Source organism: Hetaerina americana, unplaced genomic scaffold (genome assembly GCF_022747635.1).
Source record: "Hetaerina americana unplaced genomic scaffold, ioHetAmer1.1.p SCAF_5, whole genome shotgun sequence".
Taxonomy (NCBI): Eukaryota; Metazoa; Arthropoda; class Insecta; order Odonata; family Calopterygidae; genus Hetaerina; species Hetaerina americana.
Window position 1 is genome coordinate 46,445,627 of NW_027287095.1, and position 18,193 is coordinate 46,463,819.

Consider the following 18,193-nt stretch of genomic DNA (forward strand, 5'->3'; position numbering starts at 1 on the left):
ATCTTTTAATCAGTCTTTTATACGTGACCCACAGTCCACCCAGGTCTTGCTCCCCCAACTGAGCCGCAAGGTATGCCCACCAGATAGGCAAGGTATTATTCAGCCCATATGCCGGCTTTCTAACTCACGCATGTGCACATCACCTCCTATTCCAGCCCTCACTGTACAGGCATTCTATGTGTGTTGGTCACAGGTCTCAGCTGCACATGAGTGGCATGCAAACTACCATGAACTTTGAATAGTCCTATAATGATGCTGCCTTGCTGGCCATCCGCACCTACTGGTGGACTTCCTCTTGGCATTTGTGCCATGGGCATGTACTCACAACAACACATATTCTGCGAGAAACATTGGAGAGTAAGAAATGGTCATTTTATATCTAATATGTAAAAACTGACATAGACCATCCTTTGCCCAACTTCATTGGCTCACAAACTTTGATGATAGGGTAAAGCAAGTGATGTTATATTCTTTCTTTAATTTTAAGATTCGATTTTAAGTCAACTTGTGTACACAGAAACAATATGGGCATCAATTATAATCTTTGTTCTCAGCTCTGTAAAAGCAGGATTCTTTGCTGCCTCAAGAATGTCTGTGCAGGCTAAATAATCAAATCTAGAGTAATCTCAAAAAATAAATTTACCAATTTTATTTTCAAAAATCCCTCTCATGAACTATGACCTTGCCATGGTGGAAGGGGTTGTGCATTCCGATGACCTCTAGAGCTGACGTTAAAAACACCATTGAGGAAGGTAATGGGAAACCAACTCAATTATTATTCCCAAGTTTGCTATGATGGACGGTACTGAGGAAAGGACCCCTGGCAAATACAGGACTCCCACAATCATCATCTCAAATCCCTAGCAAAACCAAACTGACAGCAACAGCACAGAAGAAGACCAAATTAGTTATAATAGGAACTTGGAATGCTGAGGACAGAAAAATCAGTGAACACAAAGCGAGAGATGGAAAGAGGAATTATAAAAATTTTAGGTCTATGGGAGGCGAGGTGGAAAGATAATGGGGAATACTGGAGTGATAGTTCTAGAGTAATATACAGAAGAGGGGATAAGAGCCAGCAAGGGGTGCCATAATATTGAATAAAAAGATAGGACAAAGCATTGTCAACATTGAGCGAACAAGGGATAGAATATTACTAGTAGAGGTAAAAGTGGAACTGACAAACTTGGTCACTGTTCAGGTATACCTGCCACCAAGCAGTCAAGGAGGAAGAAGTCGATAGGGTATATGATCAGTTAAAGGACTTTAGCGCAAGTATTCCTGGAGGGACACATTTGGTAATGATTGAGGATTGGACTGTAGGCAAGGAAGAGATGTTAATGAGTTGGGGCATTATGGTTTAGGTTTGAGGAATGACAGTGGGGAGAAAGCGAGTGATTTCTATAGGAGGAAAGGGCTAATTATCACCCACACCTGGTTTGGACACCACAAAAGGCATGGATGTACATGGAAAAAACCAGGCGGCTCAGAAAGGTATTAGGTAAATTATATTATGGTTAGGCACAGATTAAGGAACAGCATGATCCATTCACAGTTTCCTGGGAGTGAATACAGACTCTGATCACAATTTAGTAGTGAGAAAGGGTAAGTGTCCGATTGAAAAAGGCAAGGACAGTGGTTTAGGAAATGAAATGTGGAAGCATTTTCTGGAAAGACAAGGAAGGAGTATTAGCATGCTGTAGAGAAAATCATGAGTTAGGGAAAGTAGCCAAGTACTATTGAGGAAAAATTGGAAAATATAAAAAAAGGGGTATCAAAAGCTAAAAAAGAAACTGTGGAAATTGTTGATAGTGAAAGGACAAGTAAACCATGGGTCATGGATGAGATGATTGGAAGATAGATGAGACAAGGAAATGGAAGAATAGAATGGTTTTAGGCATCACTTTGTGGAAGCGACTCATATTGGAAAAGGGAATACTTAGTTATTCCACATATATTTTATTATACACGACCTAGGTTTTGATTTACGAAGTCATCATCAGGTAAAGTACAGAGGACACACAGCTGTATATAGTAGACACAGAAGAGGAGGGGGGAGGTGTTTGTGAAGTGGGAGGAGGGGGAAGAGAAGGGAAACATGTGTATGGGGGTAGGGGGAGAAGGCGGTTGGGTAGGGTGTCGGGGGGAGTCTAAATATGTAACCCACAGAATCGTATAGCCATTTTGTAGATCTATACATTGCTGTGGTCCCATATGTATTAATAGCTATAATTATTTATTAATATTCTTGTTTATGATTTGTTTAATAGGTTTAGACAGTAAGAAGAAAGCAAAGCTTCCATTCATTATGCTCCGGCGACCTGTTAATGGAGTGTTCCCTATTACGGGTAAAGTCAATGAAGATGGTCTGCCTGAAGTAGATGAAATTCAAGAGCTGCAATCTAAGCTAAGGTAACTGCGCAAATGTAAAATATGTAAATTATTCAGGGTGTCTGCTGGATATTGCATTTACGTGATTAATGTTTAATGCCCCTATGTAGAATCTCGTAGATAACTTTTCAAATGCAAGGCAAGAATACCCCATAATGTATCTCAAATGCTATTTCATGGATTTACTGCTGCTTCCCTCAGTGCTCTCAGTGTGGTGCTATCTTTGGAGTGTCATTGTGATACTCACATTTAGTAGAGGCAACTTATTATTAGAATTGAAAAGATTGTTGTTTTCAAAACATATTCAACAAACTTAATTCCATTGTCTGACCTAATCTTGTAGCATTGCATATTTTGGATGTATACATTCGCATTTAATTCACCCAAGTTTTAATAATCATACCTGTTGCATAAGAATGCTATATCTTACTACAATTGAACCCATTAGGTGTATCAAAGTCATGTTGCTGAGGCAAGTTTACTATGATTTTTTTAAAGGATTTGTCAAGTGCTGCTATGTGAAGAATTTGAACTTGGTTTTTGGCATATCATATAACAGAGCTATAATTTTGACAAATTTTCATCTTTGTTTTGAAGTGAATGACATCTATCAGCTTGTGTTACAGATGTAAAAAATGCAGATGTATTTATCTTAATTCAAAACTGTTCAAATCAAAGTTTAACTTTTATCATTGAAACCTTTAATTTACATTCAGGATATTCACTCATTTTTAAATAATAATATGTAATAAGAACATTGCCTTTGGAAAATGATGCAATTCTATGTTGATCACAAAATGCCTTGCTCAATGATTGTTGGCTGATAGTGAAAACCAGCTGCAAAATATAATGGGAAAAAGAGCAATTTATCCTCAAAATGAATCATAGTAGCCGTCAGAACAGCCAATAGGCAGTATTTTGAGTAAGCAAATAGGCCTGGAGACCATCGGGACTCCTTGCATACAATTCATAAATGAAAACCATAATTGGTCAATGGTTTCATGATTATTTTCATCTACTCACTAAAGGTTTACTTTCGTGAACAAAAATATTATTCTTGATAAAGTCGGAATGACATTGTTGCCCTCATATATTGTCACTTTATTATTTAATATGCATTTCTTGATGCTTTGTAGGAAGGCTGGCATGCCACCACATGTTCGTAAGGTTGCTTTCAAAGAGTTGCATCGTCTAAAGAGAATCAACCCATCCAGTCCTGAAGATGGCATTATTCGCACATATATTGAACTAATTGCTGACTTACCATGGTCCCGTTCATCAAAGGAAACTATTAACATCCAGAAAGCACGAAAAGTAATAATAAGATTAAGAATTTGTGTGTAGGTGCATGTGTTGCATAAGTAAAATACTCTAATTTTGAAATTAATTAGAGAAAATCTGAAACCAGTCTCCGCATTGTATTTTGGGTGGCTTAACTTGTTACTGCATTTGACTTGTTGGTTAGATCTACAATTTAAAGATCTGGGTTTGAATCTCGTCAAAATATTTTTCGTAAATGCATTGAAAAAAATTAAAAATTATTTTACGAAAGCTAAGAAAAATGTTCTTCTCTATTATAAATATTTGAAAATTTTCCTAACTGCTACCAATGTGCAGTCAAAAACATTGGTTGTTGAGTAATAGTTTTGTAGAAGTCCATTCAAGGTTATCATATTATGCACCATGATTTTTTTCTATAAATTTTGTAAATTTTCATATGTATATCCTATTTTATTGTGTATATCCTATTATTTTTTATTTCCTTCATCAATGCATTAGCCTGCATGAAAGAATATATATTTGCATTTTTTCTTAATTCCTTGTTACATGCTATATTGCATTCATTTAATTAATATCACATCCTCATAATCAAGGGCAATCCCAAAAGTACCCGACCCAACAAAGAAAACACAAAAATTTTGGAATAAAATGTATTTTTTTTCAAGTTAATCTTCTTTCAGCTCTATACACTTTTCCAAGTGATGTTCAATAAGTTTGATACCCTTTTTATAATAAGAACTGTCTTGCTTCTCAAAATAGCCATTAACTGCTGACATCACTTCTTCACAGCTGGCAAATCTTTGACCGCCGAGCCATTTTTTCAAGTTTGCGAACACAAACAATCCGAGGAGGCTAAATCTGGAGAATAGGGTGTATGAGGTAGCAATTCAAACTTTAATTCATGAATTTGGGCCATTACAATAATGGATTTGTGAGCTGGTGCATTGTCTTGAAACAACACTTTCTTCATAGCCAAATGCAATTGCTTTTGCTTTATTTCTTCGCTTAAACATTACAATAAGTTTGCATTATACTCACTGTTGATAGTTTTTCCTTTTTTTCTTGATAATGAATGAAAATTATCGTACGCACATCCCAAAAGGCCAATGCCATGACCTTGCCTGCCGATGAAACGGTCTTCACCTTCTTTGGAGAAGGTTCTCCCTTTTGAATCCCTTGTTTTGATTGTTCTTTTGTATCGGGTGTGAAGTAATGGACCCATGTTTCAGCCATGGTTATGAAATGGTGCAAAAATTTTGCTTTGTTGCTGTGAAACTTTGCTAAACACTCAATTGAAACATCTTCACGACACTGGTTTTGCTCAAGTGTGAACAAACACGGCAACCCTCTTGCACATAGCTTTCTCACGTCCAAATTTTCAACTAATATGCAATATACTACTCTTTTTGAATTGCTTACTATGTCTGCTAGCTCGCGCATTTTCAGGCTATGATCATCCAGTATCACTTTGTTGACTTTCTTCACCGTTTCTGGAGTCGTGACCTCGTTTAAACTCTGCTAACCAATGTTTTACTGTTGTAAACAAAGGACCAGACTCACCCAGAGTAGAATCCAGTTCACAGTTCAGCTTTTATATTGGCTGGGTTGAGGCATTGCAAATAAAAGTATTGTATCTCATAATGTTGACCAGTTTTTTCCATTTTCACAAATTCACTGGAAATGTTTACTATTGATGGCTGCCAAATAAATACTAAACAATGTAGCGTCTTCAAACGTGAAACATATGCTTTATAGATTGCATACTTTCTAATACAGTGATATTTGTCAAACAACTACCGCCATCTCTAGGTCAGGCCGGGTACTTCTGGGCCTTCCCATGTATTAAGCGATGAGCTGCTTTCCTCAAATCAACTGCTTGCTGTAACTGGTAGTTGATATTGGTAGGCATTTTGGTCTGAATGTAGTCCTGTCTTTTTTAACAAAAATACTAACATGTGATGGAGATTATTTTCACTCCCAAGATATTTAAACATTTGATTTTTAGAAGGGGATACCCAAAAATAACCATAATAGTGCTGCAATTGGTCGAGCTTATGTAGTTTACATTTCTTCCGTTAGGTTAACATAGTGCAAATCATATGAGCAGGCATTGTTGTCATCTGAGAAGGTTGTGTTCAGTCACAATAATTGGTTTTGTAAAAGCATTTTTGCTTGCTCCTTGTTTTTTGTCATGGCAGATTTAATTGAACAGCGCTGTGAAATTTTGTTTCCTGCTAGGGAAAAACACCAAAGAAACTGTTGTGATGTTAAAAACAGCTTACAAGGATTGTGCTATGGAAAAAACTCTGGTGTACCAATGGTTTTATCGTTTCAAAGAAGGTGAAAAGCCACTTGATGACATATCTCATTCATGACGTCTGTCGACTTTTAGAATTGACGAAAATGTTGAAGTTTGTGCAATCATGCTTGAAGACCAACAATGGACTGTTGAAGAGGTACTATAGTTATCTGAAATAACATGGAGCTCAGTTCAACAAATTTTGTTGGAAGATTTGAAGATGAGAAGGGTCACTACACAATTTATGCCTCGGGTCCTGACTAAATAGCAAAAAGAGAATCTAATTGAAACTTGCCGTGCAATGAAAGACAATCTCTGTGCCAACCCAGTTTTTTTCGAGTCTGGGTTCGAGTCCCAGTCAAGGCGAATGATTTTTACGCTCTGAAATTGTTGCATTATAATGCACATTAGCGGATGACTCCGTTAAAAGTTACTGTTGCGGCATCTCCCGCAGTTTCTTTGGAATTTTTTCAACGTCATTATTTGTGACGAGTCATGTGCTATGGTTACGATCCTGAAACCATACAATTGTCAAGGCTGTGGAAAACTTCCTTGTCTCCTCGTGCATGAAAGCTCGTCGAGTGAAATCATACCTCAAGATGATGCTAATTTGTTTTTTTGATGTGAGAGGAATAGTGCATTCTGAATACATTCCACCAGGTCTGACTATTAATCAGGCCTTCTATTTGGGATTAACAGTTTCAGGCTTAACTTTGTGGAATTCCTTCATGATTAGGGTAAAAAATAACAGAAACTTTACACTTACACACACTTTTAATGCCGTACGACCATGGTTTCGATGCTGCGCGTCATCATCAGGTACAATATAACAAAATTTTTCAACTTATATAGTCAGGTGCCAAGAGGGGAGTAAGGTAGGGGAAGTAAGGGAGAGGGGGGTATTGTAGGGAACGGGAGAGGTATAAGATATCATTGACCTTTAATTCCCCTCTCCTTAAATTCTGAAATACCTTTCCACACCAACCCACTCCCCAAAAAGGCAGTGACGGTCACCGTCCATCCGTTAATGAGGGTCAACCTTTGTAAGCAAACACACCCCCCTTTTGTACTGTCTGAGGCAGTAACTGTCTAATATATATCCTCACATTCCCTTCACCCACTAAGGAGTGCTGCCACTAAACTACCCCCCTCTCCCTTACTTCCCCTACCTTACTTTCCTCTTGGCACCTGACTATATAAGTTGAAAAATTTTGTTATATTGTACCTGATGATGATGCACAGCATCGAAACCATGGTTGTGGGACATTAAAAGTGTGTGGAAGTGTAAAGTTTCTGTTATTTTACCCTTCTATTTGAAGGTTTTAAAAAGATATAAAGTGCAAAAATGAAGGACTAGTTTTTCGACCATGACAATATACTGACTCATGCAGCCATTTCTGTGCACCAGTTTTTAGCCAAAAACAACATGACTCCCTTGCCCCATACTCACTTGGCCTCGCTCCATGCGATTTATTCTTGTTTCTGAGTATGAAGAGGGATATCAAAAGGACAACATTTTGATGACATGGAAGCATTAAAGAAAAAACAAGGCAGGAGCTGTCGGGCATCAAAACAGATGATTTTGAAAAATTTTCCATTTATGGAATAGCAGATTAAATGAAGGTATTAAGTATAATCGAGAGAACTTTGAAAGTGATTAGGTTGTTTTGTGAAAAAATTAAATACATAGCTTTAAAAAAAATAATTTCTGTTATTTTTGGGTACCCCCTCATATTGTCAAGTTGACATGTATTGTATTTCTACAGACTGAAGTGCTAATCCATTCCAGGTAAAGTGAAAAATTTTCTAATTTATTCTTGGCTGTGTTTTTTTCCATAATAACTCTGAAGGACCTTGATGCAGATCATTATGCTATGGACAAGTTGAAAAAACGTGTTTTGGAATACTTAGCTGTTCGGCAGCTGAAAAACTCACTTCGTGGACCAATATTATGTTTTATTGGCCCTCCTGGTGTGGGTAAAACTAGTGTTGGCCGATCAATTGCTCACACACTTGGAAGAGAATTCCAGAGGTTAGTAATGTTAATTATTATTGTTGCTAATCTACCATTTAAGGTAAGTTCTGCATGGTTACAGACTGATCATTGCTACACTTCCCAGCTGCATCCAAAGAACAATTCCTGACCATCCACAGTTCCTCCCCTTAAACGCAGAATACAGTCGTAGCATACCTTCACTAATCGAAATAGTGTGCATCCACTTTTCCTGCCCCTTTTGGATTGCTGCCAACAATCATCGCTCCTCATCCGCCATCCCTAGTACTGCTTCTTTGGTTTTCCTTTCCATCCATTTTACCTTTTCTATCCTCCTCCATACCCAAATTTGAAAAGCCTACTATCTACGCCTATAATCTTGTGTCAATGACCATGCTTCCACACCATACAAAACGACACTGAATGTTAAAGTTAGTAATTTTAAGCCATCTTAAATTATAACCCAAAGCTCAGGAATCTCTGTAAGGGTAAATCGGATGAGATGGAATTACATATTTTGGTTTTTTACTGTGAAAACATTAGAAAAAATGGAAAAGTAAGGGAAATTGATTATAGAGATACGAGGGTCATCCGGAAAGTAGTACCCGTTCGTGAAATAAAGACACAAAAGTAAATATTAACAAACATAAAAAATTTTATTTGAAAGAGGATACTTTAAACTACTTCTCAACATTATCTCCAAGCAAATTAAGGCATTTGTCATAACGTGTGACAAGTTTCTGTATTCCTGCTGCATAGTCCTTCGCCGCCAGCTCATTGAGATACGCGAGGGACCCATCTTGCACAAATTTTTGCATAATGCAGATGGTGTTTAACAATTTCATGAGCAATTGCTCGAGAAACATTGGGAAAATGCTCACAGATGTCATCAATTGTGACGCGCCGATCGTTCCTCACGAATTCGTCAACTGAGCTCACCAGTTGGTCTGTAATGAGAGACGGTCTCCCCGAACGCTCATTGTCGTGTGTGTTCCCCCTCCCCATGTTGAAGTTGCGACACCACCGCCGAACAGACGACTCGTCCATTACATTGTCTCCATACACCTCCTTTAATTGGCGATGAATATCACATGGGCGAACGTTTCTTGCATTGAGGAATTTAATCACTGCCCTCACTTCACAACTGGCGGCGTTCTCAATTTTTTTAAACATTGTAAACAATCACAGAAACAACACAGGCAATGCTAGCGTCACGCAACTTGGCTCAGAGAAGGCAGACAAGCCACTGAAGCTATCTGACCTCGTCCAGCGGCTACTCGCGTCGTCAGCACTTCATGCGGCACGAACGGGTACTACTTTCCGGATGACCCTCGTACATTTAGTTGTGGAATGAATGGGAATTAAGGTAAATTTAATGAATTGCTTTATGCTTTGAAGTTTTGTGATTTTGGGGAAAATTATTATTACCTAAATGCACATTGCTCAGTTTTTACTCATTTATTATAAGTTACCTGAGTTCCTAAAAAAAATGTAGTTGAATCCATAATATGGCATATTATGTCACAATGTGACTTTGTGACCTTCTCAGTGTCTCGACTATTATTAGCAAAACCTAGAAAACTATTGTTTTACTAATTTTTGAAAATTTTTTCCCTCTTTTGTAGGATTTCTTTGGGTGGAGTCTGTAATCAGGCTGATATCCGAGGACATCGCCGCACGTATATTGGTTCAATGCCTGGGAGAATCATACAGGGTTTAAAAACAGCTGGTGTTAATAATCCTGTGTTTCTTTTGGATGAAATAGACAAAATGGTGAGAAATTTAGTAGGTGTTAGAATAGTGTGCATGCCAGTTCTGCTTTGCAAAGTAGAATTTTTTATCATGTAATTTGTTGCTACCTGAAGTCAGTTTCATATAACTACAAGTCAACTTTCAATTTCATGAATAGCTTTCATTTTGAATTGTATGATAAATCTATTTTAACAATCACATAAATTGCCCTGGCATTCCGATTTATTATGTCCTTTCATCTATGATGATGTACGAGGATTGAAAATCAATTTCTATTTTTGATATATCTCGATCAATTTGACCTGTAGAATAATTCCCAAATATTCTTCAAAACAATGCAATTTAATTCATTAGTTACATAAAATAGAGTTAATTGTTCTAATGGCCTTTTCTATCCTTTAGAATCCCAGTTTAGTATTTAATGGAAAATATTTTAGCCTTAAGTCAAGGAGATCGCTTGATGAATAGAGTAAAACCCCTTATTTGCATTTTTCTTGGAACCCCAGGAAAAGTGTAAAAAGTAGGAAAATGCAAATTTGAAAAAAAGAGAATTTAATTTTTACAAGCATAATCACTAAAGTCTGTGGTATCACCAGCACAAATAAAGACAACTGGAATAACTTCATCCCAATCAACATAAAATCTTGTCTTCCTATGGCAGTTATTTATTGTACAATCCTGAACTTGCTGAAGCATTCAGTACATTCAATTTGATTGCCTTTATATTCTCAACACAATGATGCAGAGATATGAATATTTGTGCAATCATTCTTTGATAAAGCACCTTAAATGAGTGTATTACATCTAAATCCGTTGTTGAAGACTGTGATCGAGGAGATAATCTTAGGAAAACGAGGAAGGGGCAGAAATAGGATAGGGGTGTTGACGGAATGAAGGGAAGAAGGAACTGTACGGAGATGAAGATGGGTTTGTTGGAAAATAGGATGTTGGGTTATGTTTTGTTTAGAGAGACTAGATATTTATTTGATAATTGTGCCCATACAAAACCTACCTTTATGGGTGGATTACCTGTAAGATAAGAATACCTAAATCCAGTGTTTGGAACTCACTGGAGCAATTTACAGGAAAAATCATAATTGTATGTTTCTCAAGTGTACATTCGGTGGATGGGTTGAACGCTGATCAATAAACAGCAGAAGTTTCCTGTTTTGAGATCCCATTTTAGCATCCAAAGCATGAAGCTCATCCTCAACTGTTTTTGAGGTCATATTTGTTTTGGAATATGCTGTACACCTACTGGACAATTTTTTTACATGTTTGACCTAGGACGTTTTGATAAACATACTATTATTGGCTGAAGCTTCTCATTTTCATCTACATTTGTGATTAATGAGACATTAACACATCCTAAGCACCCTTCCATGACATTCACATTGGAAGCCAATGTTTTTACTGGCTGGTAGCTTCAAGAAGTTCATTCAAATCTGACACCATACACCAAGTTACAGCATTTATGTTAACTGAGGAATTACTTGTATAACTACCTAGAGTTAACCACTTGTCTCTTCATAGAAAAGTTCACGACACACAACCTTGTATACAAGATTGTGCCTATTTTGAAACCTATTCAACCAAGCATATGATGCTATGAAATCTTTGATTGTCAATATTGTGGGAATGTGCAATACTTGTTCTCTTATGATGACACCATTCTTGGGCATATTTGATGGTCTATCAATTAAAAAGCACTCTTTCAGTAATTCCTCATACTTGGAATTCTTGGAAGTTTTCCCTTTCTAGACAAAAGTCCTCACTGGTTTGCATGCGTCAGAATCAAATTTTGATTTTTCACAATCATGTTCAATGTAGAGACCTGAGTTAATAGATATTTCATCAGATGAATACAGATTCCATGGAGAAAGTAAACTTGTTCCAGAATTATTATTTTGCCTCATCTCTCCAATGTCAAGCAGGATAAAATTTACGTTCTCTGGTAATTGAGGGAAACTTACTCAGAAATACTTAAACTTTACAAAAATAATAAAATTATTTTAAATTTAGTGTAATTATGATGCAAAAAAGCAAGTTTCAATAATTTTTATTCTTCGTGCAGTGTGGCAAAAAATGGAATCCATGGAAATGAGGTCTTCGAAGGAGCAGCTTTGTTTTGTGAAATTTTGCGTAAAACTCTGCAAATCCTTCTTGGAAAATTTTGAGTTGATTACCAAAGTTTATGGTGAGGATGCTATGAAACATATCACATGTTATGAGTGGTTTATCTGGTTCAAATTAGTGGAAGATGAAGAGCATTCTGGAAGACCATTAATGTTGACTGATGACCCCCACATCGAGAAAGTAAACAATCTGGTTTATGAAAATCCACGTTCAACTGTAAGGGAACCAGAAGAAATGTGGCATCTCGATTAGTTTGTGTAAAGAAACCATGGCTGAAAAATTGAATGTGCATCGAGTCACTGCCAAATTTGTGCCTTACCCGATGACAGCAGACCAAAAACAACATAGAGTTCAAGTCTGTCTGGAACTGTTTGATTGGCTTAAAAGGATGAAACCCTCTTGTCTTGGATCATAGCAGGTGATGAGTCATGGATTTGTGGATATGATGTCCAATGAAAGAAGTTGTCTTTTTTCGATTCGAAGGAGGTTGTGCATCACAAATCCTTATCTAAAGACCCGACAGTCAACACTGAGTACTATCTGGGGGTTATGAAATGCCTAAGAGAGAGAATCAGGCAAAAAAGGTCCGAACTTTGGAGGAGCAGAAAGGGGTTTTTTCATCACGACAACATGCCAGCTCATTTCATCTCTTATCACTCATGAGTTTTTGGCCCAAAACAAGATCGCTGTGCATCCCCACCCACCATACTCACCAGACCTGGCCCCATGAGACTTTTTCCTGTTCCCCAGACTAGAAACCTCAATATAAAGAAAAAGATTTGCCACCATTCCAGGTGATAGAGGTAAACTTGACAGAGGAGCTTATGAGAATTCCGGAAAAAGGGTTCCAGGACTATTTCAAAAAGTGAAAACACCATTGGGGTAATTGTATACATTGGAGAGGAGACTACTTTGAAGGGGACCCCGATCAATAATTTTGTCCAGTATTTCTCTTTGCTATAAATCAAGTTCAGGAACTTTTTGACAGACCTTGTTTGTAGCAAACTCCTAGTGAGACGATCTATTCATTTCCATGCACAAATCTTTTCATGGCAGACTGAGATTTTGGGTTCTATTAGTTCTCATTTCTGTCACTAGTGGCTATCTATTCTACCCTGCCATAATCAGTCTTCACTAAAACTGTTAACATTATTGCTCTGTCATTTTTAGATGTATATATTTGTACAAAAGAAGTCAAATTTTTTTTATAAAGGCTGATGTACTATAGTAAATGTTTTAGAATGTGAGATATTTTAGAGCCAGTGCTTAGTCATACAATCAGCTGGAAAACTCAAAGTAAAATGTATGAAAATGGGGTTCCATGTGCATTGGAATATAAAGTAATTTTTTGGGACCTGAAAAAATGGAAGTGAATTCCAACAGAATGTTAACTCCGATCATGCAAATATGGGATTTAACTGTATATTGTATTTGCCCTGGTCTTGCAATGGGTTTGCTAAAACTAACAAAAAAATATCCCAATCAAACAAAAATAAATTTCAATTTGTTTATAGTCTGCTGGTGTACATGGAGATCCTGCTGCTGCACTCCTGGAAGTTCTTGATCCTGAACAAAATTGCAATTTTGTGGACCACTATTTAAATGTTCCATTTGACCTCTCTCAGGTAATATCATGTGCACAGTTTATAATTGTGAATCTTGAAACCATTTTGTTAATGCTGGTTTACCTTTCATATTTGCATTTTTATTTTTTTAATGTGTATACATAATCTGCGAGGACATTTTTCATTTGATGTGACTATAATATTCATGTTGTAATAGTAATTATTATTACTCTTATTTTTATTTATGTTGTTTATGGAGTATCTGAAAAATTGCGATAAAAAGTGGATTGGGAAGCAACTCAACCATGAATTACTGGGAATTTTTTGTTCTTACTTTTAATTGGATCATGTTTAGCCTCTTAGATTATGTGTCTAATTTTTTGGTGTGGTTGTGGGTATTAGAAATAATTGTTGTATTTCATCCTGTAAATTCATTTTGAAGCACTCCATGGAAAGTTTAAAGTCTTTGTTTTTGCAAATGTGCTAATGTAGCATGATTAGAATTTTCATCCAATTAACATTATAAGTCTGTGCAGGGCATTAATAGCACTTGAAATCAACTCTGTGTACTGTTTCTAGGCTTCAAATTTTTCTCATGCCTAGGATTGCCTTCATACCACTCAAAAGTGGTTTTAGAATGTCAAGATATCAGTAGCAACATGATAATTAGTTTTTCTTTGTTGTTATAGTTTATCGTTGCACTTTAATCTATTTGTCCTGATATTGAATTATTTCTCCTTGGTATGCCACAGACAACTGTTTTAAATTAATCATTGCTTAATTTGTAAAAAGATTAATAATGGAGAAATTTAACTTTACTACCATTCAGAAATTCCCATTAACTTTATTTATGTAAAAATATCAAGGACTAATGCACAAAAATAGTAATTCTCTGGCCAAATAAAGAGATTCATTCTATAATGCTTTAAATGAACCCTTTTTCATGATAAAGGAGTTTATTTTTAGGTATATGCCTATTAAAATATTTATTGCATGGCATTTGTTTCATTACATGGTTTCCAATGGTTCTCATTGCAAGTATTGTTCTTCGACTCCTTAGGCCCATAAAACCTAATGGTCTGCAAGCTTATACCACCGTATTCTTTGGTATAGTTAAACAGATTACCCAAGAATTCTGGATCTAACATTTATTTGCTAAGGTTTAGAGAAGTTGAATTTTTTTGTGATCTTGTGCAACTTTACTATAAAGGGTAACATCCTTGAACCAACTTGCTACTGTGGTGGGAAAATGCTGGTTCAAAATGCTAACCCAGGGAATATAAGGGCAAGGTGACACCGAAGACATTTAAATTAAAAATAAAAGCTTAAGAAACTAGAAGACTAGAAAACTCAAAGGAAATAAGCATTTTTGATAAAAAAAACTTGGAAAAATTATACATAAGCTAGTGTGTTTGAGGTGATGGCATTCCGAAACCTGTAATTATTCTTACTTGCACTCTGGCTATTTGAACTCTGGTGTATTTTGTGCTTGATGCCGCATTGCTCAGCTATGGTGATTTTACTGAAAAACTGACTTCATTTGTGTTGAACATCAACCTGGGAACATTTAAAAATTGATCCAAAAAATATGAAAAACTCAGTGGAAAATATTCAGATTTATAAGCACAGTGCATCAACTAAGTAAAGTTAACAACTTATCTAATGCAAATATTGCTGCAGAAACTTCTAATTGCCAGATATATGTTTTTGTTCCGTGATGCCTGAATTTTTGCATTAAAGACTAGAGCACACCAAACAAGTGAGACTTGTGACTGATTATTTTATTCAATAATTCAAAAAATCTTTCACATTTTATTTGAATATTTTATTTAGATTGGCTTTTTCTTTACTACATGAGCACTCCATTAGGAACAGTGGCATGTTTAATGTTGTTCCATTTTTGTTAAACATCCTCATAATGTCAATTCTCTTCAACCTTCGAACTGCATTATTGAAGGTTAAAGGGAATTTTTTATTTCCAACTACCATCCTGATACAAACTTGGCACAGGCATTGATTCTCCCTGGTGTGACATGGGATGACACAAAGAAAATTTAGAGGTGGAAACCTGGTAACATCTTGGAGTGCTTCCCAGTACTCGCAGGGTGATCTGTGGCCTCTGTGTAACTTGGTGTCTGCATTGTGAGGCAGAGAATTGATATGCAGACAGAGGCAAGGTCTACCATGTACGCTATGCTAGTGACTAGCTATATTTCCTCTCAGCACAAATTTTAGTATTAATATATTTTATTGAGTATATAAAATATTGCATACAAATAAAATTTTTGTCAAAGTAAGAAATGGTGGTTTCCAGGTGATACTTAGTAAAATATAGCCCAGAAAACAATTAATTTCACAAGAAGTATATGAAAGATTTCTAATAAATAATAAAATAAGTAGAATTAAAAGAAAAAAAATATTCAGGGAATGATTTCAATTACAAGAAAAGATATAGTTTTTGATAACCATTTTACTTTTTAATTCCTATAAACTATGGTAATGCATCTTCAGTGCTAGGTAATAGCACTCAAGGTGAGTGCTATTACCTAGTATACTACCTTGATCAAAAAGTTCCCGGAATAACCACCGTGTGGCGCTCCCATCGTTCCGATTTGAGTTCTTTTTTTTTTGTTAAATTGGTACATCTGTTGTTCATATTCCCTTTAAATCTTAGTGTCATAACTTGACATTTGCAAAAGTTACGTAGCCAAGAGTACATCTATCTCTGTGTGTGTTGGCGATTTTTTACAATTGCAGAAATGGATTTAAATTTGCAACAATGAACTTGTATTAAATTTTGCGTAAAAAACGGATTTAGTGGCGCACGGACGTTGGAAATGTTGGAAAAGTGTTTCGGCAACGATTCTCAAAAAAAAACGGTCGTTTACCAGTGGCACGAGCGGTTCAGAAGTGGTCGTGAGTCAATCGAAGATGATGAACGCAGTGGCAGACCATCGACATCGAAAGTCTGTGAAAAAATTGATAAAGTAAAAGAAATGTTGGTCAATAACCGCAAATTAACCATCAGAGAAATAGCGGAGGACTTGAACATTGCCTATGGATCCGCCCAAGACATTGTGGTTAATGATTTGGGTTCCGTCGTGTAGCAGCAAAGTTGGTTCCAAAAGACCTCAATTTCATGCAAAAAAGAGACCGTGTTGACGTCGCAAAAGACATGATTTGCGAGGCTGAATCCGATCCCACATTCATCAAAAGGATCATTACTGGAGACGAGACGTGGGTTTATGAGTACGACACGCAATCCAGACATCAGGCAAGTGAATGGCGTTCACCAAATGAGCCGAGACCAAAAAAACCACGTCGTTTTCAGTCAAAAAAGAAGGCAATGCTGATGGTTTTCATGGATTACAACGGTGTAGTGCATCATGAATTTTTGCCAGAAGGCCAGACAGTAAACAAAGAGTATTATTTGGGCGTTATGAGACGTTTGCGTGAAGCAATTCGCCGAAAGAGACCAGAAATGTGGGCAGAAAACTCGTGGATTTTGCACCATGATAACGCACCGTCGCACAGTGCTATCATTATTCGTAATTTTTTGACGAAAAATGCAACAAATACCATCCAACAGCCACCGAATTCACCTGATTTGGCTCCCTGTGACTTCTTTCTGTTCAATCGAGTTAAAAAACCATTACGGGGAACGCGTTTTAGCAGCCGAGAGGAAGTAATGGAAAAATCGCAGGAAGCACTGATGGACATACCGAAAACCGAATATAAAAAATGTTTCGAGGATTGGATCAAGCGCTGGCATAAGTGTGTTGCAGTCGATGGGGATTACTTTGAAGGGGACAATATAGATTTAGATGAATAAACTTGTATTTTTAATTTTCTGAATAAATTCCGGGAAATTTTTGATCAAGGTAGTATATGTACCTTACAGATCATTTTTCATTTCTAATCATAATCAAAAGTTCTTGAATGCCAAGCACTTTACTTATGGTGATTGTTAGCTGTGCATGGGATTGTTTTTATGAACTGTTAAGTATCCAATTGCCTGAAAATGTATTGACATTATGTTCAACTTCCATTAAATTAAATATCATGCTTCTTAATGCTAATGCATCGTATTATAAGAACCCAGTGAGGGGCCATACCTTTATTTTGGTAATTTTTATGCATGAAGGTAACTGGAGTCTTGGGATCTATATGTAATGACAATAATCTATTAGTTAAACTGTATACCATGCAAATCTTTTCTAATTAATACTTTCACCTCTACCTATGAACTGTTATATTAGGAGATGTTGCATGTATTATGTCTATCTTAATATCTTTAGAGATAGTGTTTGAATATGAAAGAAGATGTGGATTAAGTTGAAACCAAAATTATTAAAAATCTATATGCATTAAAAAATAAATGTTGCGGTAATTATGAATACATTCTTTAAGTGAGAAGAAATATGCCTGAGGTAATGATTGTCCTTGAAGTCAGGTTTGCAGTTAAGTAAAACGTTCATAGTTGATTATGTATTAAATTAATTTAGGTTTGTCACATAAGAACTTTCACTTCAATACTCCCATTGCAAGTATGCATCAATTGACATATTCCTAGGTGATAGTTAGTCAGTACTAGTTGGCGACTCTTATTGGTTGAAATCTTCAAGGTCTCTGTAGTTGTCATTTTGTACTTCAAAAAAAATTTTGTTTTTGCAGGTTATGTTCATAGCCACTGCCAATAGTCTGGACTCTATTCCTGCTCCTCTTCTAGATCGTATGGAAGTGATTCGTCTTCCAGGTTACACACACGTAAGTTTT

The 18,193-nt window shown here is 36.4% G+C and overlaps 1 protein-coding gene across 1 annotated transcript in view; it reads left to right on the forward strand.

Moving 5' to 3' along the window:
• The window catches only part of LOC139694419 (lon protease homolog 2, peroxisomal-like), a 54,229-nt gene that overhangs the window by 18,295 nt on the left and 17,741 nt on the right, over nucleotides 1-18,193 (forward strand). The window contains exons 6-11 of the mRNA XM_071592960.1: nucleotides 2,271-2,412; nucleotides 3,528-3,705; nucleotides 7,822-8,003; nucleotides 9,590-9,737; nucleotides 13,367-13,477; nucleotides 18,092-18,184. Coding sequence (XP_071449061.1) covers nucleotides 2,271-2,412; nucleotides 3,528-3,705; nucleotides 7,822-8,003; nucleotides 9,590-9,737; nucleotides 13,367-13,477; nucleotides 18,092-18,184 — 854 coding nt within the window. The remainder of the gene's footprint in view (nucleotides 1-2,270; nucleotides 2,413-3,527; nucleotides 3,706-7,821; nucleotides 8,004-9,589; nucleotides 9,738-13,366; nucleotides 13,478-18,091; nucleotides 18,185-18,193) is intronic.